Genomic DNA, 25,070 nt, shown 5'->3' with positions numbered 1-25,070 from the left:
TTAATATCCTTACCTTTTTTTACTCGTGTATACCCAATCCTAGTACAGAGTCTAAATATAGTTTAAACTTCTACTAAAATCTGTGAATGTATGTAAATCTGTGTGTAAATCAGTTGGTCTGTCGAAGCACTTTCCACTGTGGTAATTTTCTTGTAGAGAAAATTGCGGATGACTCTTCGACCTATGTAAAATCTCACATTCTCCGTATTCAGGTTCAGCCGGGACCTTTCTCTTTGCATAATTAGAGCCGGCCGTCGTCAATTTTACCCGATAAAGGCTCGACCTCGACACGAGCTCCGGCTGGCCCAAAAGCAAAACGAAAATCAAACGACCTTAGCCTCGCTCCCTAAAAGTAGTTTGGTGAACGGTCCCTCTTATAGAAGCTGAATAAGAGGCATACAGGAGGCCATTGTATAACCTACAGAATGTGTGTAATATCAGATTGACGGCTTTCACTATCGGTATCGTGTCAGGCGATCTGGTTCCCTCGGGGCGGAGACCCCTCTTGCTTACCAATTGCGTAAGTCGTCACGTCAGGCGCCTGAGGCCTTATCCGTATCTACAGCAATAGACTCGGATCAGAATAGCGTACGTATCACCCAGCCCGGAGGACCCAATTGCCTTTGGGTAAGAAAAAATTTTGAAAAATTTAAAACCAATATTGCAAGTTTAAACACTGCGAATTTGTTGGGGATCGATATGCAGGTAAATAACGATAGTAGAGGGCGTGTTTAGAGAGCATGAGGCCCCAGAGCAAAGTGCCAAAAAGTGAAGCCACGTAACTGCAGAGAACAATCGAAACCCATCCGTTCATGTCGAGAGATCTCGTACAAATCGCTGGTAATTAGTATCAACGCAGGGAAAAAGAGAGTGAACAGGGAAGGGGTCCATTTTGGGGCCCCTCTTATGAGTGAAGGGGGCTTGGTACAAGCCGAGGCCAACGCTACTCGCCAATGAGTGGGATTCTAAGTTCAGTAGTCAGTCCGTACCGAGACCAGACATGAGCTACGGTATGAGCGCGAGTCTATTGGGCCTGTTGGGCCTCATATCTACAGGTACGTAATACGGATAATTACATTGGTGCGACCTTAGCTTAAGTGAATCCCGATGGTGTATACGGCCCTGGGTACTCTTCCTATCTCACTCTCTCACATATGATTTTATGGTGAGACCCTATACGCTCACTCCCCTTCTTATGGCACTCAGAAATCTCACCGTACCTCCATACATACACACATCTATACCGCAACTTCTCTAGCATAGGACCCCGCGACTACGGGACTTACAACGCGCGACTTGCGACACCTTTAGGAATTCTTTAGCTACAACCGCTTTCACTGCATTACTTATACTCGCCATATGGACGCATCGTCTAGTCCCCCATGATCTATCATATTTTCTATTACCATCTCCAAGTGCGTGACTGTCGCCACCCTGGCTCGCGAATTATTTGATTATGCGACGCACAAGATTTCGCAACAGCGTTAGCAGAATATTTCCACTGTGCATTCCGATCATGCATTATTCACGATAACGGCCGGTGGACATAGAACGACTAACTGTATATCGAACTGCATACGTCTATTTCATAAGCTTTCCCTTGGTTAAGTTTAATAATTTTTTTAATATTTAGTCCTTGGCGCTGCCCTTCTCAATGCACCTGCGTGTCCTGAACAGCATGGCGTCCAAGCTTACGCTCATCCCGAAGATTGCGCTGCATTCTTCCTCTGCACCAACGGAACGCTTACTCTGGAACACTGCGAAAACGGTCTTCTTTTCGATGGACATGGTGCCATACATAATCATTGCAACTACCACTGGGCAGTACATTGCGGAGAACGCAAGGCTGACTGTGAGTATATCACGTTACGCTCTCCTTCTTGAGATCCTGTTAATCTAGACGCTCCGATAAACACGGGACATTCAATAATGGTATTTTTTTTTATATTAAAAGACAAGATCTTGTGAGGTTTTTTTCTAAGGTACCTACTGAGAACTCTCTTATTTTCTTTTGTATTTCCTCAGTGACGCCCATAAGCAGTCCAGGATGCGAGCATCAATTTGGACTTTATCCAGACAGTGATTCATGCAGCACCACCTACATTAAATGCACCTACGGAACTCCTCTTCAGGAACATTGCACCCCTGGTCTTGCGTATGATCCTAAGAGTCATACCTGCGTCTGGCCTGATCAATTACTTCCGTACTGTAATCCTGAGGCTATTGTTGGCTTCAAATGTCCTCAGAAGATTCCTGCTCGTACAGCTGCTGCTAAGTTCTGGCCATTCCCCAGGTAAATTGATCGATCATGCTGATTGGAAGGTATGACGGATTCACGAATGGGAATATATTCATTATCTCTTCGCAGATTCCCTGTACCTGGTGATTGCGGCAGACTCATCACCTGTGTAGATGGTCATCCGCGTCTTATCACCTGCGGTGAGGGTAAACTTTTCGATGCTGTTTCCCTAACCTGTTTGGATCCCGAGGAAATTCCTCACTGGTACGTAATAATAATAATTTGGGTTTTTTGTATAACCATTTCCGAGCAGCTCATTATTTCTGCATTTCTTTTTACACAGCGCCAATCATCTGTAATAAATATTGGTCAGAATGGAGGATCTAGCAGTCTTATCGATGTCTTTATCAATCAGGATTCTGTCCTCCTTTATCGTAAAGACGTCTGTAAGAATTTAAAAAAAAAAAAGAAAAACATTTTCTAATAGATGAAAGCTGAGGGGTCTTTAGAGAGATTTGTTGACCATTAAAGAAAGCCACCTGGATTTTGCCACGTATAACTGTACAACATCCTACAGGAATCCAGTACAACGTGCTTATGGTATAATCATGATTTACGGGTCGTGGCAACTCGATGAGACAATACAGAATGTAAAACGAATAAAAATAAATGCACAATTTAGATGTTACGTATAAAAAAAATATACAACGATACTTTATTGCACGAATCACCTACGTACTTATGCGTAAGAGTAAACGTATATATGCGTGCATATTCACACGGGTGCATGTGAATAAAGCGCAAAAGGAAAAATGAATAAAAGGAATATTTACATTTTGATTGAGGATGAGAAAATTCAAAGGGCAGAGGTGCGCGGCTATAGTAATCGAATAGGTATAGTATAGTAACAACGATATCAGAAATAATTCTAAAAAAGAAACGATAAGAAGTGTTTACGTGCTAACGGAGAATCGACCGATCCTCTTGTGTGCCGTGAAAGAACGTCGAATTTTCAGAATCAAAATTCCACGTGAGATTTTTTATCAGCCAACCGGAAGACTCCAATTTAATTTCTGGCACGTCCTCTCAACGAGATCGGTACCGCGCCCGCTGGTAGGGATGGTACACCAGGTGGTAAATTCTCCTCTTCCGGTTCCTGTTCGTTCCTTCCATCCGGAAGTTCACCCTCGAGATTAGGTGGCGTCGTTGGTACCTCACAATCCTCTGTAGGTGGTACAACGCATCTCAATGACCTTCTGTCGAAGACCAACATGGCGGGACACCTCTGGAGTCGAGGATATCCACCCTGACATTGCCAGTAGCGGTTGCAGGATTTACCCAGGGGCACATTCCCATTGGCATCGTCATTGCAAAGTGCTGAAATAGATATAAAATTTTGTTATTACATGCCCATACTGTATATATGCAAAATAAGAAGATCGTAGATCCGACAAATGTCTGGGAGAAAAGTTATTCAAATTTTTGAGACATCCGCCACGTTCCGTCTGCGGTAGGTAAACATTAAAATATACATACAGGTACGTGTCACACGTCGCGATACATTCTAATGTTTCGAAAGAAACCGTCACTTTCCGCGAAACTCGATATATAGAATCTTCGAGTTGAAGGTGTGGCGATAGCACATGAATATTAATGAATCAAACGACAGAGGCCACTGACATTTTAAAAAGTAAAAATTATATGACAAAATTATATTTTCTACCGGCGAACATAACCTCTCGTTCCTTGAAATGCTAAACGAATAAAGTATACAAATTATAATAATTAACGAGACTCACGGTGCTTCTGGCAACCCTCTACGTTCTCAGGCCAGTCGCAAGAGTGCGCACGTTCGTTATACAACAGTCCACCAATGCACAATTGTTCTGTAGCAGTTCCATTCCAACAAGTCCAATATCTCGTGCATGAAGTCTCATGACCAAATATACCATAGAGCCAATCACAATGCTCAGCACCAATTGGCGGATTAGCCTGGCGTTTACCCTCACAATAATTAGCCCTCCATGGATAATCACAACCCTCAGTGACGCCACGATGCTTCCCAGCAAATACTAACCCATTGGGACAGTCAAACAATTCTGGGCGACCATTGACACATTCCCAATAACGATCACAATACTCAACGTCCCCAACGACTCTTGCTTTTGTCTGACAAGGATCCTCTTGCTGTTGCTTTTGTGCCAGAATACCTGCAACAAACCAGGATATGTAATAATCCAATAAATATACAGATAATTGAATATCAACGTTTATAATCTAGTGATATTTCTAGTGTATTCCAGTCTCTTAGAATAATGATGGGAAATGGAAAAAGTTACCAGATTAATTGCACCATGTATATAGTAACAATTACATTGGATACAGGGTGTTAGCTAGCTCAACAATAGAAGGTCCAGGAAGCCAAGAACACCAGGATCACGATCACGATATTAATCTGGAGTCTTTACCCAGCATGCACAGTGCATATACAGAGACGGATGGATGAATCTATTGATCGTAAGTAATATCGAAATAAGAAGGTGGGAAGTCTAGTGGAACTGCGCTCCCAAGAGAGCGCAAGTGAAAGTGCCTAGCCTTGACTTGCAACCTTCAGGGCACCCCTGGTTATTCTTTTAACTCCTTCCAAATGAGATTTTATCTCCGCGTCTAGTTAGTAGGAATCATCATATAGGATCCACCTCTATTTTTGGCTCGCGTCCTTAACCCGGGGACGGCACTTCCGGTAACCGGTCGATCTGGTGTACCGGTGAATTCTGAGAAGAACAGACTATAAAAGAGAATAAGAAATACTAGTGGCTATTAGCAATTTAATGCTTGTATCATTTTGTCTGATCACTACGTTAATGGGTCTCCTTTCACAAAATCATATCCTGCACGCACAACGTACAAGCAACACGTACAGGATGAGCGTAGTGAGATAATTGATCCTGATGTAAAGACGACAGTAATCCTAGGGATTTCCGTCTAGGGAATCTTTTAAACGGATTATGTAGGACTAATGCGACACGATAGGCGTATATCTACATGGTGGGCCCGGAGACATCTCCGAGTACCAGCCGGTTATGTAAGGCCCTGCTTAGTTAGCGCTAGGCACTGGGTTACTTTCCCTTCCTTTACGACTCCGTAAAGATTAAATACCCTGTACAGTACCATTAGTTAGTCTTCGTCTAATGTTTACGTTCCTATTCCATGGAAATGACCGGCTGGACGGCGACCAGGCCCCGGTTACGGTACGGTATAAGACCACAGGCCCATTTACGTTTAACTGGGATATCACGATTCCTTCCGTGCAACGCAATACACGTAACAATATTACGAACCCTCATTTAATTTCGTCTCGTTTGTTACGAGGGGCCTTGTTTTTCATTTTATCTTTTTTCTTTCTTTTTATCACCATCCGGATATAACGAGTCCAATCGCCGGAACGGTTAATCCGGTTTCTTTGTCATTTAGCTATCCTGCAAGGAGCACGGAAGAGCCTCTATTATCAGGAAGTGTCGGGGTCTGATCGGTGTCTCGTAAGGCCCCTCATGCGATAAACATAGTGTTCCGGGATATACGGGAGGCTGGAAATTAAATGTTCGTACACACCAGAGATATACTCTCCAGAGAGAGTACAAGCTGTTTCGTTGAGCTACTTTCATATTTTCACCCGGTGAGACACGAGAGAAAGTACTACACGCGATGCGTGAAACCTGCCCGGCGAATGGCCGCCATTGTTTTCGCGAGGATGCGTGTAATTGGGCAGTTAGCCGGAGGTACAGCTGGGCCTTACGCGCTTGGCTCGTAGAACGACCGAACCCAAATAAAAACACGGGGGACCGTCCTCGACTTTTAGAGGAGTACCACTCTAGACTATTGAACTTATAGAAAAATTGGGTCAGCACTCAGTATACTTATATATTAATAAACACGGGATATACGCGCGCACGTGGCACGATGAAACAAAATCAACGATGAATTTAATGAAAACTTTTTATTTCAATGAATTATATATATTCTTCAAATAGAAAGTGGGGCGAGTTGATTAAAAACAACTTTTTAATTGACTGTACAAAATATATCGTTCACGTTACAGCTTACTGTATCACGTATCCCTTTTTTATCTTTTATTTTATTTTCTTCTGACATTCTCACCCACCCAGTGTCAAGTTTTAAATATCGCGTGCGCAGCATCCAACCGATTATATTATGGCAGCGCTCACAGCGGTGGGCCCTGTGATACCCCTAAGATGTCTTTAGCAAGTAAGTAAGGTATAACCAACGAGTTATATCGAATATAGTATACCTCATGGTTAGTGGCAAGGACGTTCTTTGAGCTATCGAATGTTATGTGATCGAATACTCATTGAAAGAATTGAGTGATCTTATTCAGGTATTGAAATGACTCACCTTGGACAGCAATGAGGACCAGGAAGGACGTGGCTACCTGGTACGGTCCCATTATTGCTATTAATTTCGGCTATACTCGGTTCCTCGTGTTCTGGGCTGGTAGAATGGTCTCGTTATTTCTCTATACAATTTCCAGCTCCGGCGATGGAACCATTAAAGTGCCAAAGCAAAAAGTTCTCAGTCAAGAACGAAGAAGCTCGACTGATGGGTTTTCGTGTCGGGACTGGTCACTGGGAGAGGCGTTTGGCTTGGGTCTTATATGAGCTCCCCACTCTCTGGCCGCGGTCTCTCAGCTAGGAAGGCCTTCTTGGCGAGCAGGCTGCTTCTTCCACTGCAACCGCGGTATCGAGAAGCCGACGTCCGTCGTCGAGACGCTGGGGCATCGGAACCTCCAGAAAAATCGACTTCGGTGTTTCTGATATCTCGAATACCATTCACTGACTACGTGAGTCAGTAGATTTCAGGTTTCTTTTTTATTTCCTTTCTTTCCTATTTCTCTTACGTTTCTCGCTTCATTCCACATCGGCCAATTTCCATCGGTAACTCGTCGACTAGCTTGCTCTTGTTAATATTTCTTACAGTTCCGTTTTTTTTTTTTTTAATTCAATCTCTTTGATCAGACGCTTGACGATACGCTTTTTTGATGATAGCACAGTATTTATTCTTGCTACAGAAGTTAACGGATGTTGACAGGATAGCAGAAAAACACCATCCAGATCCACTGAAAACGGTATATAATTAGTTATGGCTTTTTTTTATTAGAAAATATACGAATGAAGATGTCACCTTTTTTTATCCTACCTCTTGCAATTTCTCTTAACATCGTTATCAGCATCTTCTCTTTTTCTGGATCTCATAATCCCTGAACTGATTTCATTTTTCCTCGTTAGCCGCTCGTCGCGCAAAATCGTTGGAACATTTTTACGACGTTTCTTCCTCCTTATCTTTTTTTCTCTCCTTTCTTATTCCTTTTACATTTCTTCGCTCCAGCGGAATATGCAAGATGTCAGGTTCGCCACCAAGGCCCTTCACGGTTTCTTTGGCGCGCGTCTCGCCATGCGCATCTCCATGCTAATATAGTCGGTGAAAACAAAAGTGAAATACGAGGATAGCACAGAAATTACCCAGGACACCGTGTTAAGACTCGTATATTAATAATACAACTGTCCAGCTCATCATGGACGCAGTGGTGATGTGAACGCGCCTTAATGTTTGCTCTTATCGTTAATACTAACTAAGACTACGGTACCCTGACTTCTTATGAAGAAAAAAAAAATTAATTCCTATTCCTTTCTATATTTGCCCGAAATTCTGAACGACGGTGTCTGTTTCAATAAGCTGTACATAGATATGTAATGGCCAATTCCCTAGGGGCGAAGATCTTAAGAATCTAAAAGCGCATTTCGACAATGCCGGATATTGTTTCACTGCTACGTCACCTTGGGTATACATACTCGAAATTCTTGAACCTTGACGTTTTCCTGACATTTCTATAAACTTTTTTATATTTTCATGTTCTTGTCTCTCTTTCTTGTTTAATCTGTCTCCTTAAATCCTTGTGCAAGAAGCGCACCGAGGTAACTCTACGTATACATTCAAGAAGGCATTCAAGAGCGGTGACGGCACCTAGGCGAGACTATCTCTCTGAACTAAATGCGGTGAGAATTCTCGCGGAAAGGAAATCAGATTTAAGAATGAAACAATGCCCGAAGCGCTTGCGAAATATTCGTAATGTCGACGCTATGCGAAATCGGCAAGCTCATATAGTCATATACCTCATGGTAGCTACTTGTTGACGTCTGGGGGACTAGAAACTGTGATGTATGTAGTACATAGTTTCATATAGATACGTGTCACCAGTGACGCAGCCGGTGTTATATACGTATTTCGAAATGAAAATGGCAGCTTTCATTGGCAATTGCGTCGCCATCGTTCACTAGAATTAGAGTCGACTCTCTAGAAAAGATACGAATCTACACGACGTTCGGTCCGACTCCAGGAAACAAATTCTTTAAACCGTACCCTGGACATCCCATGAAAAACGTGTGTAAGAAATCCTCCGTTTGGATTAACGATTCGCTTCCAAAAACTCGAGAATTCCCACTGTTTATGTTGACGACGGTCGTCCTGTTGCGATACCAGATCCTGATTTCTTGTGGGTTTTAGTCACCTAAAATACGTGTGGTGTCTGCGTGAATGCTAATGCGAAAATCTACCATTATTATAATTGAAATATAATACGTTGATACTTTTTATTTACCTTATCCAAAAATTACGTTCCAATGGAGTATCGTTTATTATCAGTATGAAAATTATCTAATTGACTTTGTAGCTTTGTAAATAAATTTCTATTTACCGACATCACGCCACATGACTCCGTACGTAATGGCAAGCCGTCATACAGTCAAGTAAATCTGGTTGCAGTATTCCATGGAATCTCTCATGCTACGTATTACAAGGTACGCCTGATTACGCAAGACATTACTTGGTCCTCTAGAAAAAAATAAGAAAACGCCATGAAGTATGTAGAAGTTAAAATAAATGACTAAAATTCATCAAATCTACTATTGATTACGTAAAATTATAGATTGAAAAAAGAAAGCAAAACCCCATAGAATCCAGCTCCCTATGTAATCCAGCTAATGAACGATCCCCTAATTCCTAATCCGTGGGACCGTAGATTCGAGTGCCGAGTGGCGGGCAGGCGGGGTAAGGTGAAATGTTATGAGTCTGTGGGCCGCTATGACCCGGAGAGCAAGGACCCCTGGGCCTTGACGCGTTCGAGCCACAGCACCACCTCCTCTCCTCCTCCTCCACCTCCTCGAGCACCTTCTTTATCTGCTCTTTTCTTTCCTTTCTTTTCCTCCTCAGCCTCTTCTTCTGGCTGTACGGATTCTCCGCACTCCCCTTGCGCACCATCATCCTGCGAGTCCTCTTAGTATCTTTTTTAATTATTTTTTACAGCAGAGTCCAGTACCGCCATTCTTCCTTCCCCGAAATGTATTCGCTTCATTAGAGCGTTTAGCCGGAGCCACAGGCTGGATACCAAGTATCTGGTCTGAGGCCCCGAGTTACGTGGGATCCTACGGTCATCCGTATGTAACGTCCTGCATCAGTTGTGCAAAGGTGTGCTCACATTATACAGCACATATAAGACCAAGATACGTATGGGAATTCGTATTTATCTTCGTATGTAGAAAACCGACGAATGTTACCGCCTGGGAATTCTTAAAACGGTTGATTTTTCCTTATGCGAATATACATTACCTGAGCATCTTAAAAGATCGCGTTAAGTGGCGCTTCTTCTTTGGGTATACCAAGTGTATATATGCAGCTATACTATACGTTTACCAGATTTATTAGATGGCCCCTATGGTGTCATAAGTAATGTAGCTTATCCCACTAGCCAAAGGGATAGCCCCTTGAGGATTGTAATTTAGGGTAAACGGGGGTGCATCCAGTTACTGAGGAATGCACGGTACTGGCTCACACGTGGTCCGAATGCCCAAGTGACGTTACGGGACATTTTTTCCTTAATATTGTATGCACCTAAGGTATTCTTGCACTTGCGGAAATTCATACGTTTACAGTTGAGGTCCTGCCGTTATGCTGTTCCAGATTACTCAATGTAAATTAGAAAGACAGCCTAAAAAGAAGAGAAAAACGTTTAAGGATGGATTTAGCCAAATTTGACATGGCGATAGTCGCCATTACGAAGATATCAAGCCAGTACCGAAGTTGATGATTACGCTAAGTGGCATGTCGTGTAAGCTTGCCAAATTTAAGGTGTACATTGGCCATGACAGTAATTCCTTATCCCATATCTTATATACACTGTGCACCATCGCTCCTGCGAAATTAATTGTTCGAAAGGGCGTGCACTTGGTCCACCTCCTCTTCCTCCAGCATCCAACCTCCGCTCCTCACCTTTTTTCTTCCATTCCATCCATGAGCTCGTTCCTTCTTTTATTTTCTCTTGGGGTCCGATGCTCCTCTTCTTCTCGCGGCATTCCACCCTCTGGTCCTCCTAGAGCCGGTCGTTGTAAACAGACTTGGAAGAGGATGAGAGTGAACAGCGGAGGAGCAACGGTGCAATAAAAAAAATTCAAAAGAAAAAAAAAAGGAAAAAGGAAACAAGGGACGTAGCTAAAGGACAAGGGAGGCCCATAGGCTGTTATATCTATGTGTAGGTATGTATATAGGATCACAGAGAGGTGAATTTGCGAGCGGGACCATTTCGCAGAAGTGCAAGATATAAATATATCTATCCCCTGGCGAGAGACGCTGGAATCGCTTAGTAATACCGGCAGGATCGTTCAATCATCCTCGACTACTTTATGAGGCTCCTGGAAGATGATCCTTCGAGTTCCGTACAGGGAGATGCCATACAATGCAAACAGATTCGCATCACGTATCTCATAGGTAGAGCAATGTCACGTACTGCCTGGAATGAATATTATTGTGGTTCATTGACTTAATAAAATGTTTAAATACGTGAGAACAGAAATCTGCACGTGCTTCTGTAAACGGCCATTTTTGGTTAGTAGCTGTTATCTGAGCAGACTCAAAACGTGACTCACGTGATAAACTGTAGGAGGAGCTCATCCTGGCACGCACCGATTTCAGAGATTACGTTATACCGTCCACTTGTAACCTCTTCCTCATTGCCCAAAACTCGTTGGATTTGCGAGAAGAACCGGATAATAAAACGCATGATGTGACGCCAACAGTCGACGCAAGATGCATAAGGGCCCCCTTGAAAGGAAGCATGGTAGGTCGTGGGTAAGTACTGCGAATGGAATTTTTCAAGGATTCTTGAGGATGATTGCAGTTACATTCTTTGCAGAACAAACCAAGACATGTGCCATTGCTGTGGCACCCAAAAGAAGTGCGTGCACTCTTGTGCATAATTCTTGTTTTCTTTTTCTTTACTCTTTTTCATTGGATTTTTACAAGGTGGGGATTCCTCTGCGTGCAAGACGTTGCACTTCCTGCGCAAGAGGTGAGGTCCTTGCAAGCGTGTAATTGGGGTCCTGTAGTTCCCTGTAAGCCGATGGTGGGGGATGCCCTATGTAAGCCCTGGGACGGACGAGGTCCAGCCCACAGCATCAGGACACGAACCAAGGACTTGCCAGTTGGTTGCAATTCGATTTGACGAAACGGGATTATCAGCGAGTACTCTGAAAATTTTTTATTTAGTTTTTGTGAGAGTTCAGTTCGTTGATAAGAATATTTTTTATTGACAAGGAGGCCATGATGGGCTTGTTTATACTTGCCCTTCTAAGTCTCGTGGCTGGGCAGGAGATTTCTTCACGAGGAAGACAACTAGGTTTTCAACATCAACCTTCTGGTAAGTGTTTCTTGAGTGTTTTATAATAGTGGTTTCATAATGATATTTTTATCATTGTTCCCCAGTTTTGGGATCCAATCATTGGTGGGACTTGGTGGATATTCACAAGTTGGATGTACAACGTGATCCTGCGAAGGATGTTACTACTACTTCAAAACCGTTCGTGACCTCAGTCAGACAGTTTTATCCTGGATTTCCTGGTTCTCCTGGTTCGCCGGGATCACCTGGTTCTCCTGGTTCTCCGGGTTCACCTGGTTCTCCGGGATCGCCTGGTTCTCCAGGATCTCCTGGTTCTCCAGGATCTCCTGGTTCGCCGGGATCACCTGGTTCTCCAGGATCACCTGGTTCTCCGGGATCACCTGGTTCTCCGGGATCTCCTGGTTCGCCTGGTTCTCCCGGTGTAGGAGAGATTCCTAGACCAATTTCAAGTACTTCGTTGCCTCCATTACCGCCGACTCCTGCGCCAGGCTGTCTTGGTCTCAGAGGACAATTTCCAAGTCCCAAAAGTTGTGCGAGTTACCTTAACTGCTGGGACGATGTGGTGATTGAACAACAATGTCCTGGTGGACTCTTGTTCAACGACCTCAACGGTGTTTGCGACTTTGAGTACAACGTCAATTGCGGTAGCAGACCTGGTCCCACGCCTAGTAAGTAGTACAACTACAAGAAAATAACAGATATTCAAATTTCGCATTCAATCGAATTTTTTTGTATAGAACCGCCTTTACCACCCGGATCCAAATACTGCTCAGATCTAAATGGGCGATACAGAAGTTCGACCAACTGTTCGGTATTCTATGTATGCCTGCACGGTCGTCCAATCAAGTTCAGCTGTCCCCGTGGACTCGTGTACAGTGATGTAAGAATTTGCCGAAAGATTCAACATTGAATTTTAATCCATGAAACTACGTAGTAAAAAACATTAGGAGTCATAACCCTTCCAAGGGCACTGCTTACTCGTAACACTATAAATGGGATTTCTTACTAGCTTGTGTGTACTAGAAGTTCGTGATGGGAATGTTTCAGGAACTGGGCGTATGCGACTACCCTTACAAAGTAGACTGCCAAGGAGCTGCCACACCAAAGCCACCACCACCAATTACGCCAATAATCGAGCCAATAACACCAACACCTCATCCTCCGCGTCCTCAATATCCTCAACCTCAGCCACCTCAACCTCAACCACCTCAACCTCAACAACCTCTACCTCAACCACCTCAACCTCAGCCACCGTACATCCCAAATCCCTATCCAACACAACCATCAACGCCTCAACCACCAATAACATACCCTCCTCAACCAGGATATCCTCCACCAGTCTCTTACCCCGGCAATCCCTGGTTGACCAAGGTAGAGCCAGACCCCTGGCATCAGCGACCTGTTGCTTCTCAAATAGAATTAGACCTTAAGAATCAGGCACAGCAGCCGCCTTCGGTAGTAGGAGCTCTTGCTGACGAGACGCAGACACCCATCATACAACACCCTTGGGGATTAGTACAGGCACTTCCAGCAGAGCTGACGAAAGCGCCCTGCGAAAATGGAAATGTACACAGACTGACGGATTCTTGCAGCAGCGTCGTGGTCTGCAGGAACAGTCGTCCTCAGTTGGTGCAGTGTCCATCAGGTCAAATATATGACAAACCATCAGACTCCTGCAGACACTTTACTATTGCTAAATGGTGAGTCAGCAGCAAGTTCAATTTCAAATGAAACTAGCAAGAGACTCAGGATATCCAAACTCATTGAGAATCTTCTTTTTTCAGCTAACCGAGAAGCCATCTAGAACTTCCGCTCTGTAATGCAAGCTTGAATAAATGAATTTTTATATCTAAAGCCGGTCCCATTCATTCGAATTCAGTCACCTGAGAATCCCACCTTACCCACAGCGATATTCTTTCCACCTGTGCTCGAGAACGATCAAGCAAGATCTTCATGGTAAATGAATCTGCCATTGCATTTTGCGAAGGAAATACCTTCCGCTTCTGCCAACAGAGTGCGCTGCTGTCACTACCATTAACTAACCTCCAGCATACACTTCTATAACGGAAGATCTCTCTAAAAAGGTTTCCACCTTCGAGAAGGTGTTCGCGCCATTCATAAGGCAATGAAATGTAGTCAAAGATTCTTAGAAAATGGCGACACGCCGTCGGAATATTTAAATCAGACACCAAATCGAGGGTACCTATGTACCCTCACATAGCGCTTCTCCGATGCTCCTTTAACATTCAAAATGGCCGCGAATGGTTAAACGGAGGGAGCCTCAAGCGTGCGCAAATTGTGAATACGATTGCTTCGTACCAAAAGCTATACACTGCCTATAGTAAATGTAGAAAGAGCATCAGTAGTCACATGTAACTGGGACATAGCTGTGGTCACATCTCTCCTTGCGAGAGAGTCTCTAGACTGAAACTACGCTATGTCCATACTTAATAAGAGTCTCCGAATAATGATATTATATACCTTTTCCTTATTGTTAAGTTAGGTATATCTCAGTACATACTTCGGATAACAACGTGCAAATTTCTCGCAAAGCAAGGAAATCGGCTAGGAATTGACGTTACAGTGCAAGGAGAAACGACGCACACACGAACCAGTTATTCCGTGACGACACTCACTAGGTTGTCGTGCGCCATTGGGTTCTTGCATGTTGACTAGGAGAACACGGACACACTCGTTCCAGACTCTGATATCACTTTCCCGGCTTTCTTGACGACCACGCCCGAGCTGCGCTGGCCATTCCCAATAATCCAGGAAGACGAAATTACATTCCCGAACTATACAAGGGGAAAAAAACTTAATTTCTTAAAAATTTCATAAACTCTGCCAATAATGACAGTTGCTATTGTAGCCGGCGGCTTGCTTGGAACTTTCGAGACTTACATATATTTACGCTCGTACAGAGGATCGTCCTCGACCTTTCCAGAAAACTTTCGAATACGGCGAATCCGCTGCGAGTATATGTAGATATTCTTTTTGACGATGCCACTGCCTCCGGAAACAGAAATTCACATGTCTCAATCCTAATTGCTTAATGCATAAGCAAAAATGTAGATTGGCAAAAGTCTGAAAATTTTAAATGTACTACACAAGAGCCTTAATGCCTTATATCAAAGGAAAGTTACGTGACCCGGGCATCTTTATGCATGGGTCACGCCCGTGACTTGGGCGTGACGGTGTTTCTGTTAATTTTTTACCACCTGTACGCGTGCCTGATAGACATATATCCACGAACAACTACATATATGTGCAACCAGCAATCGGCGGCGCGTTCAAAACGCATTGTTCCTCAGGGGCTGGGCTTCCGTGGGTTCTTATAAAGTTGCGTGGGACGCATAACTGCATTTCTCGTACGTGACCCATTGGCTTGCAAGTTGACCAACATTCATGGAACCTATAGAGGCAATAATGAGCAATGAGCATGAGATGAAAAGAGAAACAGATAGGATGTCTTTTAGACTTCACTTGGCAATGAACAATATGGTTTATCACTCTAACGATTCTCAGGATATTTTTAGCCCACGATTAGTAAAACAATCTTCACCGGCAACCCTGACGATTTTTCATCTAACTGATATTCAACGTCTTCGTTTTGGAAAGCACCAACATTTTTCACTGAGAACTCGTAGCCGCAGCTATTTTTCATTATATTTTTTTTTCTCTCTCTAAGACTTCAAGACAGTATATCAACATCCTCTGACATTTATGCTCGTATATCTTTTTTATGTATAAATGCTTTATAATAGGGAGTTGAAGTCTGACTCTTCATAAATTTACTACTTAATTGAAATCCAATGGTATGGTAGATCTACTCAACCTACTTCATTCGTTGTACAACTAGGTCACCTTGCCGGAGGTTTTGCAACTCCGGTGTCTAAGGAAACTATAGCCGACTGCTACATATACTGTCTGAAAATCCGGTTTGGGAAAAATAGCGACGGCCACCGACGCTCAACGACGCTCAGCGACGAGGGCGCGCAGATGCCTCCAGGCGCGTCAATGCGCTTCCACCGCCGTTCTCACCCAGTGGCAAATCTCCCCTTCCCAAAATTCTCAGAAGACATTAAACAGCCCGCCATATTTAACAGTAGTCATAAAAACTCTTCTTTCTACCAGAAAAAATATAAATCTTATCTATATGAAATCTAGAAAAATCTTTTACCTCTTGCAATATGTTTTCTTGCTGTCTCGCTAATTTTCACCCCTGCCTTTCATATTTCTGTTACATTATGATACATATGCTTAGATATCTACAATGTACGTATTTCCCCTTCTGTTATTAGTAACTGTTACAACAGTGTCCGAATCCTGTCAAAATTGACTGTGTGCACATAGACGCAGCCTTTCTTATGAATTTAACTTCGACATTAAGCCACCGGGCGTACGTATGACGATAACGAAGAGCCTAGAGGGTAGCTTATGCAAGAGGTTTCTCCTTCTCCACCCTTCTCCGTTATAGGTTGCCGCATAACTCGCGCTCCTCGCTCGTACTCCGCAACGTTAAGGTTAAACTCAGTGACATTTTGGATGACTTTCACCCGTCGCCCCGGTTGCTTTCTTCGTATTTTCGTATGGCTTCAAGCAAAAAGGCGCGAGTCAGGGCGCGGTCTTTCGAGCATGCGTGTATATACATATTATTAATACAGATAGAATAATACCATTCACACTGAATTACAGTAGCTCGGTCACTCATTAAGATACTGGCCGTGACACAGATGGCTCCTCCCTGTTAGGCAGCTCCTTCGAATGGTCCTTATAATATCATCCGATATCCTCCCTTTACTCGACTAGAGTAAATCCTCATAATTACGTTCACTCAGTTCCTCAGAGTCCATTAGGAGTTATCATCTCTACAAGATAAATCATTACTAATTATTATTAATACAGAATCGGCGACCTTTTCTCGCGGAAGAGCTGCCAATAGTCCCGTCTAAAGATAAACCTGTGCTTTAAAATTGTATGGCAAATAGTAATATACGTATACGTCCATACAGATGTGAATGCGAATCTAGGGTGCAGCGCAGAGTAGTTCTCCTTGGACGACGATGCCGCATTCCGGTTCATCCATCTCCTCTTTCATTGGGAGAGACAAACAGTGAGGTGCAGAATGAAAAAAAAAGACAGAAAGAATTTGAGAACATATCAAGTAATAGTAAAGTAATAAATTGAAATTTTAAAAGTGAAGATATTTTGATGTCCAACTAATATAGTTACTTCTCACGTATGAAAAAAAAATACAAGTGAATCAAATCGCATCGTCCCGACGGACGTCTACGCAAGAACATATGAATACTCATGAATGCACGTAACAATTTCCATTGGTTGAATATATATATATATATATATCTATGGGCAGTCGTACGATGAGTCTTAATCGTTGTTGATAAACCGTTAGTCCTACCGGAATCCCAAGGTACGTATCCAACGTGAATATATAATTGTAGAAGGAGATCAGTCATCGCAGCTGCAGGGTCTCATTTGCAACCCGGTCGGCCGTAGTCACATTCAGAACGGAACAGCGCCGTTTCTAGGATCTAGGAATTTCTTTACGCCTCGTTACCTGCCTGCTACACCTCTTTTCCTGGCCTTTTCAACAGAGTAGCCATATGCAACAACAACAATCTGGTATCGATAAGAGTAGCTACGCACTGTATGAAAGAAAAAAGTAAAATTAGTGTATATTCCGTAATTGAATCACGGTTGCGGTTATTAAATTTCAGCCAATGACATCGACTGACTTTTTTTCACCAGTCGAAATCAATCGATGCAATTGACTGAAATTTAATAACCGTAACCGTGGTTCATTACCGAATATGTCCTTAGTCATGTACAGATTTATCTCAAATGCGTGAACTAGGTATAACAATTATAATTCCCATTGCGAGTGACAAAAGTGAGAGAAGCGCACGCGGTATAAAAGAAAAAGTAAAGAGAATTGCACGCATGGCGGGAAAAAGGTTATGGAAGATATAGCCACTCGCCTTAGATCGTGAAACTCCGTTGTATTATTCGATCCTCGTGCAACTCCGTAAATACTTATGTAGTACATGGGCAGTGAAGTCTCCATGGGCACTTTCTACAGGAGAAAAGAGATTACAGAGCTGCGATGAACGTTAAGAGCATTAAGTAAAGGTCGAGGCTACGTAGTCTCAGGAGAGTCTACCGAAACTGTATTGCTATACATATACCCAGTCACATCACAGTCATACCAACCATATAAGCATTGAGAAAATACGTGATAACCTCATACAATATATGACAGCACAAGGAAAGTAGAGGTTATGGCAATGGTGTGTATAGTTCTGATTGCTATAAACCCTATTCCATTACGTATTAACTCCATATAACTACTTGAGCACTCATTGGCATGCCAGGATGCATGTACACGTAGACAGTAAACGGGCTCGAGCCCGCGAAGGAGACTTACCCAAGTGTCAACAACCTTATTCTCGGCGATGTAGATCTCATACCGTGAAGAGGATTTCTCGGATGCTGTCCAAGTGTACCTGGAGCTCCTCTTCACTTTCACTTGCGCGATCCTTACAGATAAACTGTATAAATATACGAAATGTTCCGTGTGTTGAGAACTTATACATGCCGTAGCCCCAGGAGTTATTTCTATACACGGAGATCTGCAACAGCAAGATGCGCCTCTCTGCCATCTAGTGGCCTTATTACGCAACGCAGTGGGAAGATGTTACCTCAGCGATCAGGTTACGTGTAATAAGCGGCAATAACCCGCCAATGAGACATTGTCAATGTGTGCAATCGATTTTATATGTACATAGAATCTTCATATTTCTATGGTATTGTTCTTGTGTATTCATATATATATAATTATTCATATGAACAGAAAATATGACACGTACGATTCGAATGGGACAGACCCGCCTTGTCCGCCATAGGTACAACTTTACCGTTATACGGAAGAGCGTTCGATTCCAGGAGTACCAATCATGCACTTCCGTCTTGCCACCTGAGCTGCCTGAAATGCAACATGCATCTTGCATACATATATCACTGACTGGATCGAATTGAATTTGATGGTTAATCATGAAAAGACATAGATATTAGGTATACATAATTATGTATACGATTAAATTTGTAAAATTTGTCGATTTAAACTGCGAATGTTTTTATTTAAATTCACAGTGACTAGTGCGCATGCGCCTTGATGATCTACAATGGCTTCATTCAAAGTGTCGGAAAGCATTTGTCTAGGCTCGGCCGTCCATATTATTAAATAAACAGGAATTATGCATGGACGAGAAAGTTTCGTTGATGCCGAAAGTGTTCTCGACGCTCGGCGTCCTTCGAGACGAGGCTTGAGGTTCTGTATTGAGAACTGGATGTCGTATGTAACAGTCTCTCGTATAAGACACACACGACGACGACCTACACGTTTCTCAGCACAATAAGAACATATAGTTACTGTAATGTGCCAGCACGTGTTTCCCTGGGCAATGCCGATGAAATTTTGGCCTTCGCGTGGGCATGTTCTTGTTACTGAGAAAGAATGAGATACGACGAGGATACAAGAAAGTCCTCGTAGTAGAGCGTAGCGTATAAGAGGCGGCACTATGAATATTCAATAGATATGTGCCGATTTACTGGAGCAATCATTACGAGTAGTCATGGCCAATCAGGTACACTCTTTATACAACTTCTGTGGCTTGATTATTAATGCGTAAATATGGGGACAAGGGAGAGGAACCAGCCTGACAATGACTCAGTAGTCGGTAGTCAAACGGGATGGCCTTCGTCTCTTCAACTTTTGTTGGACCTGTTTTACGTCAAGTCATACAGGAACATACAATACAGGTATAGTTATACGACTTACTATCCAGAATCTGACAAAAAAATTGTTATCATCTTCAGTCACGATACCGGTGAATGATCATTATTTTTCTATTTAGATACTCTGTGGCTTATGCGGTTTCACCAGAAGCGATGCGCACTTAGCAGGAGATGCAATCTATTCTAATGAAGTTGAAATAATCGGAGTATCAACTTTTATTAGTTTTTTGAGATCAATTGACAGTGCCAAGAAACATAGTTGCAAGGACAAATTCAAGGTGCACTGTGCAAGTATTTGGAAGTTACTGATCGGACGTGCAAAACCACTGCGGCTTCTAAACTTGTTCCACGAACTGGAACCGGACCCGGGACAAATAAAAATGAGCCACATCAAAAGTGGCCTGTTAAGAGGGCCCCGTCTAGGTTAGGATGATAGGATAGATTAGGTATTCGGTGGGGTTTTCGGTGGCATTTTCAGGAGGGCCCCTCTTCCAACAATTCCGTGAGACATAGAGAGGTTGTACCTCTTCTTGAGAAGGCTGCGGGAGGGGGAGGACACGTGACCAATGACTTATATAAAGGTGGAGACCCGCAGGGCGCCAACACAGAGAGTCCTCCTTGCAAGGGGATAGTGTCCGTCAAGTATATTTTTTTTTATTTAAAGTTGTTATCTCAATCACGTTTGCGCCATATAATATATACTTATACATATCAGTTCCGTACCAAGACTATACCATGAGGACGTACTTCGTGATAGCCGCCATCCTCCTCGCCGGTACGTAACAAAATTAAAATCGCAGAAGATTCTGACATCCCCTCCACCCGCCCCGCCCCCCCCCACACATAGAAAAAAGCCTTACTAAAAAAGTAAACAGAAAAAATATTTTTAAAACAAGATAGACTGACGCGGAACTATAAGGATGAAATACTTTTTCGAGAAATTATCAAATTTCAGAGCAGTGGGGCACAGTGGAATTGTGTGTGACAAGCGTGTTATCCTCTAAATACAAATTGGAGTGTTGTCTAATTTCACTCATATCAAATTTTCTTTTCTGCGTGCACCTTCTCCCGCCTCTATTTCAAAATGAATACAGTGCATCGAAATCGACTTTTCATCCAACAACTTCAATCATCAATTAATATGCCTAACTAATCGTGCAATTAGCGTATTTCTAATGCGTGGCGAGGTATGATAGTTATTATTAGTTATTACGTTTGTTAGAAAGGACGAGATATCGTTACCCCCCGATCTAATCAAAAAATCTAGAACGCTCCAGACTCCATGCACGCACATAAGCCTGAGAGTTTCAGCCATCCGATAAGACCATTTTTTTTTAATTGGTTCGAGCGTCATTCCGGGAAATAAAAGTAACCTTGGCACAATTCATATACTTTCTTCCTTGGGGCGAGGTTTCAAGATTGTGATCTACATACATATATATACCGAAGGATACATGTACTTAGAGCATCATAAGTCTCTTACGTATGCCGCTCGATTTTCATCCGGCACGTATACCATCGACTTTACCACGGCCGAAGAATAAACGAGATCAACAGGGTCTCTGAGACCTAGTTTTCGGTCCCTAACCCTAAGTTGGGGCCTGACAAAAATGAAAGTAAATATCGACTGGCTCCTGTAGATTGATATAACCTGGGCATATATCTTTCGCTTCTCTATACCTTATATATGTATATATATATATGAAACCGGCTGTTTAGAGCGCATGAGTCGAGTGAACGGGATGCTGGGACTTGTCGGGGTTATTAGGAGGGGCAACGAGGAGAAGGGGTATGACTCCGACTTGGCGCTGGGCCCAGAGTGAAAGTGTCTGGCGAAAGTCTTTGTACCCTTACATAAGACATTTAGCTATTCAGAAATCATATGCCGCTGTGGTTATTAGACGATTGCAGTCATTAAGAAGCACGTCGCGAGATTCAAGACGCTTGATTCTAGCAGTGGCATAACGATTAGATGAAAATGCAATTTCAACAAATGCGCAATTTCCTCTTGTGGAATTAATAGCTATAGCGCCACGTTTCTCTTTTCGATTTTCTCCTGTCTCTTGATGCCATTCTATTATATAGAGATATATTTCTTTAGACTTTTTGTCTCCTTTCGAGATTTCGACATTTGTTTCTTCATACTATATAATATATAGATAACGTGGTCATCTGTTCAGAATGCGGTATGTTGGTATTAACCTATGCGATTCCCTATTTACAGGAGCGCATGCGCAGGAGAGCTTCAAGTGTCCGGACGACTTCGGTTTCTACCCCCACCACATCTCCTGTGACAAATATTGGAAATGTGACAATAACGTCGCTGAACTTAAGACCTGTGGAAACGGTTTGGCATTTGACGCCTCCGACAGCAAGTTCCTTACTGAGAACTGCGACTACCTTCACAACGTTGAATGCGGCGAGAGGACGCAGCTCGAGCCCGCCGTTAGCACACCCCATTGTACACGTCTCTATGGTATCTTTGCCGATGAGAAGAAATGCGACGTCTTCTGGAATTGCTGGAACGGCGAAGCCTCTCGTTATCAGTGTAGTCCTGGACTTGCTTACGACAGAGAAGCTAGAGTCTGCATGTGGGCTGACCAGGTTCCTGAGTGCAGGAACGACGGTAATTTTTTAAAATATTACATGAAGATTATTCTTTTAAGTTTAATTTGACTTACGGGTTGCTGATTATTATGGTCCTTTCGCAGAGGTCGCTGGAGGCTTCGCTTGCCCGGCTGCTGGAGAAGTGAGCGGCGCATCCGGTAGCTTTTCCAGGCATGCACATCCTGATGACTGCAGGAAATATTATATCTGCCTCGAGGGCACCGCCAGGGAATATGGTTGCCCCATTGGTACCGTTTTCAAAATTGGTGATGCAGATGGTAGCGGCGCCTGCGAGGATCCTGAAGATGTTCCCGGATGGTGAGTGTTTATTATTTATACAGGTCGTTGAACTCTCTTTACAGATTGGCCCAAAATATGGAAAGCGGAAGTCGTCCGGTGGACGAGCCAATGCGAACTTTTTGCTGAGCCCTGAGCTTTTCTATACACATTTTCAAAAAGTACTTTAACACATCGCACTCTATTGGATTCAAAATTCAATTAATGACGCGCTATTCTTTTTCTATGTAGAGTTCTGTCTCTACTTATATGCTACGTGTATACTAACTCTAATTTGAAGTTTTACTTACGCAGGCGTTGACACTCTGTCCACGTCCGCCCTATAATCTTGCACGTTCCGTACAAGCACGCATGCACGCATTTAATGTAAATACAGAATAAAGGGCTCACCCTGGTATGCACGTACGCACGGCATGCCCTCACCCCTGGATTCGGTTCTGCTTTACAGTGAGGATTACTATGGTGACCTGGACTTGAAGAGCATCAGGAAGAGCGAACTTCTGGCTGGAATCCAAAGCTCAGGCGAGTCTAGGAACGCGCCTAAGCCCCCGAGCAAGCCCAGACCTGCCGCATCTGTACCCGCGAGGCCCTCCGCACCTGTTCAGGACTAACTTTTTTCATTTCCTATTTTTCTATCCGGTATCCCAAGATCCTGGAAACACCGAACCACGGCCCCCGACGCCCTTATACAATGACCAAGCAATCGCGTTAAGTCGAGACTACATCTTGCTACGTAAAAAAAAGGAAAACACCTTAAGAAACATCCGAAGGATTAAAGTTCGCGGCGCGATACCAAAAAATAAGTGAAAAATCTAAGTTACGTGTCGTAATGGAAAAAAAAAAAATAGAATACAGTCGTATTCACGGTCTTGTTTCCCACAATTGATAAATACTAGAAAAATTAGAAATTAAAAAAAATTCCCTAGACAATTTTTCTACTCTTGACTCGGGAAACTTCGTTATCCCTTAAACTCTCCCAGCTCCTTTTCCTATATTGCCCCCTAGCTATCTTTCTCTCTCTCTCTCTCTCTCTCTCTCTCTCTCTCTCTCTCTCTCTCTTTCTTAAGGACTTCCAAAAAGTATCTCTATACCACCCGAACCCCGCTCACTTATTTTTAAATAAACCAAAAAAGTAAAAGACACAAAATAAAAAAATCTTAAAAATTCACATCGTCTAAGGTGACTTTTGTCTTATGCGCTCTTTATACTATCATATACATCACGCGATCTTAAAATTCTCATAAAGTGTATATCAACCCCATTATCCAAGCCTGCTCAACAATTAATATATTTATATGTTTCTTACCTATGTTGCATGCACTGTGACTCTGTGACTCTAATAATTCTTTAACCGAACTGTGTTTTCTAAAACGAATGAAATAAGAAAGAGCCAATAATGGGTATAATAGAATACGAATAAATAGTAGAAAAACAATATAACACAGACAATTCAAATAGCAAGGGCTCATGCGACTCAAAAATTCCATAAACGTTATTATCGAGAAAAATGCAACCAGGAAGCATTACGGTCATTTGCTCTCTCGGCCATTTCCTTCTTAGCAACCGGGAGTATAGTTACAATATAAATCTGCATGACACCTGTGAATCAGAGCATAACGGAATAGGTTTTGCATTGTATCAAACATCAAAGTGCAAGGGCGACCATACTAAATGATTGAACCAATGATTGATCGATTACATAGATTGACTGTTCAAGATGCCCACGGAATTTGAATAGTGGGGGGAAAAAGTAAATAACGGTATGAGAGGGTGAACTTCTATATATATCCTATCATTACGTTACATATGATAGTTCCTATTTCATACTTATATAAGTATAGCGTTGCAACTAGCCAATCCGAATGAGTAAAGAGAAAATAAATTTCCTAGCGAGGACTACTATGGCGACGTGGATCTGAAGGCTCTTCGTAAGCTGGGATACAAGAAGTAATCACGTGCCGCTGAAAGCCTAGAGAAAAAGAGCTAAAATAGCAGAAATGTAAGTTTAATGCAGTACAATAAAGGTAACGGATCGGAGGTCGTTTGGCACTGTACACAATGAAGACATGAAGGAGAATGCACGTTCTGACAGTATATTCATCATTGTAATCCACGGTCATGCACTGTGATCATGCAATAGCCACTCCTATAGGACAACGACTGCCTAGAGTCCAACCATACCAATTAACGATCCAGTCCCCTTTTCCTTGTCATATTTGCATTTATCTCGTATTTTTTTTTTTTTTCATTTTTTTGTATCGGACTATCATACCTAGGTTTACCGTGTAAATAAATTGTATTAGGTATATGTACGTTTGATTACTGATATGGCCATTCCTTTCCTTGTTTATACTTACCTTGCTCCGTAAT

At 42.8% G+C, this 25,070-nt stretch overlaps 4 protein-coding genes and 1 long non-coding RNA gene across 17 annotated transcripts; 3 read left to right on the top strand and 2 right to left on the bottom strand.

The window, feature by feature from the left end:
- Positions 1-747: 747 nt before the first annotated feature.
- Positions 748-2,754, top strand: LOC107269737 (protein obstructor-E). Its single transcript, XM_015743925.2, has 5 exons — positions 748-1,055; positions 1,634-1,852; positions 2,026-2,293; positions 2,369-2,503; positions 2,583-2,754. The coding sequence occupies exons 1-5, from the start codon at positions 1,001-1,003 to the stop codon at positions 2,596-2,598; spliced, it is 693 nt and encodes a 230-aa protein (XP_015599411.1). The 5' UTR covers positions 748-1,000; the 3' UTR covers positions 2,599-2,754.
- Positions 2,755-2,924: 170 nt separating this feature from the next.
- On the bottom strand, positions 2,925-11,741 carry LOC107269735 (protein obstructor-E). 9 transcript variants are annotated; one of them, XM_025087005.1, is made up of 10 exons: positions 11,233-11,741; positions 10,580-11,096; positions 10,386-10,502; positions 10,202-10,298; positions 8,913-9,145; positions 8,675-8,822; positions 7,454-7,723; positions 6,653-7,373; positions 4,039-4,449; positions 2,925-3,616 (listed from the first exon to the last, which is right to left on the bottom strand). In XM_025087005.1, the coding sequence occupies exons 8-10, from the start codon at positions 6,702-6,704 to the stop codon at positions 3,306-3,308; spliced, it is 774 nt and encodes a 257-aa protein (XP_024942773.1). In that variant the 5' UTR covers positions 6,705-7,373; positions 7,454-7,723; positions 8,675-8,822; positions 8,913-9,145; positions 10,202-10,298; positions 10,386-10,502; positions 10,580-11,096; positions 11,233-11,741; the 3' UTR covers positions 2,925-3,305. The 9 variants fall into 9 exon arrangements, with proteins under 9 accessions (XP_024942773.1, XP_024942772.1, XP_024942769.1 ...); XM_025087004.1 differs by having other exon boundaries at positions 10,386-11,096; XM_025087001.1 differs by having other exon boundaries at positions 8,913-10,298; positions 10,386-11,096; positions 11,233-11,407; positions 11,488-11,741.
- LOC107269656 (leucine-rich repeat extensin-like protein 5) lies at positions 11,720-13,835 on the top strand. Its single transcript, XM_025086990.1, has 6 exons — positions 11,720-11,827; positions 11,900-12,002; positions 12,068-12,649; positions 12,719-12,861; positions 13,029-13,681; positions 13,766-13,835. The coding sequence occupies exons 2-6, from the start codon at positions 11,906-11,908 to the stop codon at positions 13,767-13,769; spliced, it is 1,479 nt and encodes a 492-aa protein (XP_024942758.1). The 5' UTR covers positions 11,720-11,827; positions 11,900-11,905; the 3' UTR covers positions 13,770-13,835.
- On the bottom strand, positions 12,527-17,643 carry LOC112494635. Of its 4 annotated transcripts, XR_003060246.1 has the most exons (6): positions 16,658-17,643; positions 16,162-16,574; positions 14,883-15,393; positions 14,618-14,776; positions 12,731-12,907; positions 12,527-12,662 (listed from the first exon to the last, which is right to left on the bottom strand). It is a non-coding gene; the product is annotated as an uncharacterized LOC112494635 (long non-coding RNA). The 4 variants fall into 4 exon arrangements; XR_003060248.1 differs by lacking the exons at positions 12,527-12,662; positions 12,731-12,907 and adding an exon at positions 13,954-14,317; XR_003060247.1 differs by lacking the exons at positions 12,527-12,662; positions 12,731-12,907 and having other exon boundaries at positions 13,954-14,803.
- A 2,741-nt stretch (positions 17,644-20,384) lies between these two features.
- Positions 20,385-25,008, top strand: LOC107269745 (protein obstructor-E). Of its 2 annotated transcripts, none has more exons than XM_015743953.2 (4): positions 20,385-20,571; positions 22,021-22,422; positions 22,508-22,721; positions 24,591-25,008. In XM_015743953.2, exons 1-4 carry the CDS (start codon positions 20,532-20,534, stop codon positions 24,649-24,651), a joined length of 717 nt encoding a protein of 238 aa, XP_015599439.1. In that variant the 5' UTR covers positions 20,385-20,531; the 3' UTR covers positions 24,652-25,008. The 2 variants fall into 2 exon arrangements, with proteins under 2 accessions (XP_015599439.1, XP_015599438.1); XM_015743952.2 differs by lacking the exon at positions 24,591-25,008 and adding an exon at positions 23,149-23,868.
- The last annotated feature ends 62 nt before the right edge of the window (positions 25,009-25,070 follow it).

The sequence above is a fragment of the Cephus cinctus genome, unplaced genomic scaffold (assembly GCF_000341935.2).
Source record: "Cephus cinctus unplaced genomic scaffold, Ccin1 Ccin1_scaffold0689, whole genome shotgun sequence".
NCBI lineage: Eukaryota > Metazoa > Arthropoda > Insecta > Hymenoptera > Cephidae > Cephus > Cephus cinctus.
The sequence above is the reverse complement of the archived record's forward strand: the minus strand, read 5'-3'. Positions and strand labels throughout refer to the sequence as shown.

Excerpts from the sequence above, each read along its gene's own strand:
- LOC107269737 (XM_015743925.2), top strand. The coding sequence starts at position 1,001 with ATGAGCTACGGTATGAGCGCGAGTCTATTGGGCCTGTTGGGCCTCATA. Across the intron at positions 1,056-1,633 it reads GTTGGGCCTCATATCTACAG|TCCTTGGCGCTGCCCTTCTC; the intron begins GTACGTAATACG and ends TTTAATATTTAG. Across the intron at positions 1,853-2,025 it reads CGGAGAACGCAAGGCTGACT|TGACGCCCATAAGCAGTCCA; the intron begins GTGAGTATATCA and ends GTATTTCCTCAG.
- LOC107269735 (XM_025087000.1), bottom strand. The coding sequence starts at position 6,704 with ATGGGACCGTACCAGGTAGCCACGTCCTTCCTGGTCCTCATTGCTGTC. Across the intron at positions 4,450-6,652 it reads GGTCCTCATTGCTGTCCAAG|GTATTCTGGCACAAAAGCAA; the intron begins GTGAGTCATTTC and ends GGTTTGTTGCAG. Across the intron at positions 3,617-4,038 it reads AGAGGGTTGCCAGAAGCACC|CACTTTGCAATGACGATGCC; the intron begins GTGAGTCTCGTT and ends TATCTATTTCAG.
- LOC107269656 (XM_025086990.1), top strand. The coding sequence starts at position 11,906 with ATGATGGGCTTGTTTATACTTGCCCTTCTAAGTCTCGTGGCTGGGCAG. Across the intron at positions 12,003-12,067 it reads TTTTCAACATCAACCTTCTG|TTTTGGGATCCAATCATTGG; the intron begins GTAAGTGTTTCT and ends ATTGTTCCCCAG. Across the intron at positions 12,862-13,028 it reads GTGGACTCGTGTACAGTGAT|GAACTGGGCGTATGCGACTA; the intron begins GTAAGAATTTGC and ends GGAATGTTTCAG.
- LOC107269745 (XM_015743952.2), top strand. The coding sequence starts at position 20,532 with ATGAGGACGTACTTCGTGATAGCCGCCATCCTCCTCGCCG. Across the intron at positions 20,572-22,020 it reads AGCCGCCATCCTCCTCGCCG|GAGCGCATGCGCAGGAGAGC; the intron begins GTACGTAACAAA and ends CCCTATTTACAG. Across the intron at positions 22,722-23,148 it reads CCTGAAGATGTTCCCGGATG|TGAGGATTACTATGGTGACC; the intron begins GTGAGTGTTTAT and ends TCTGCTTTACAG.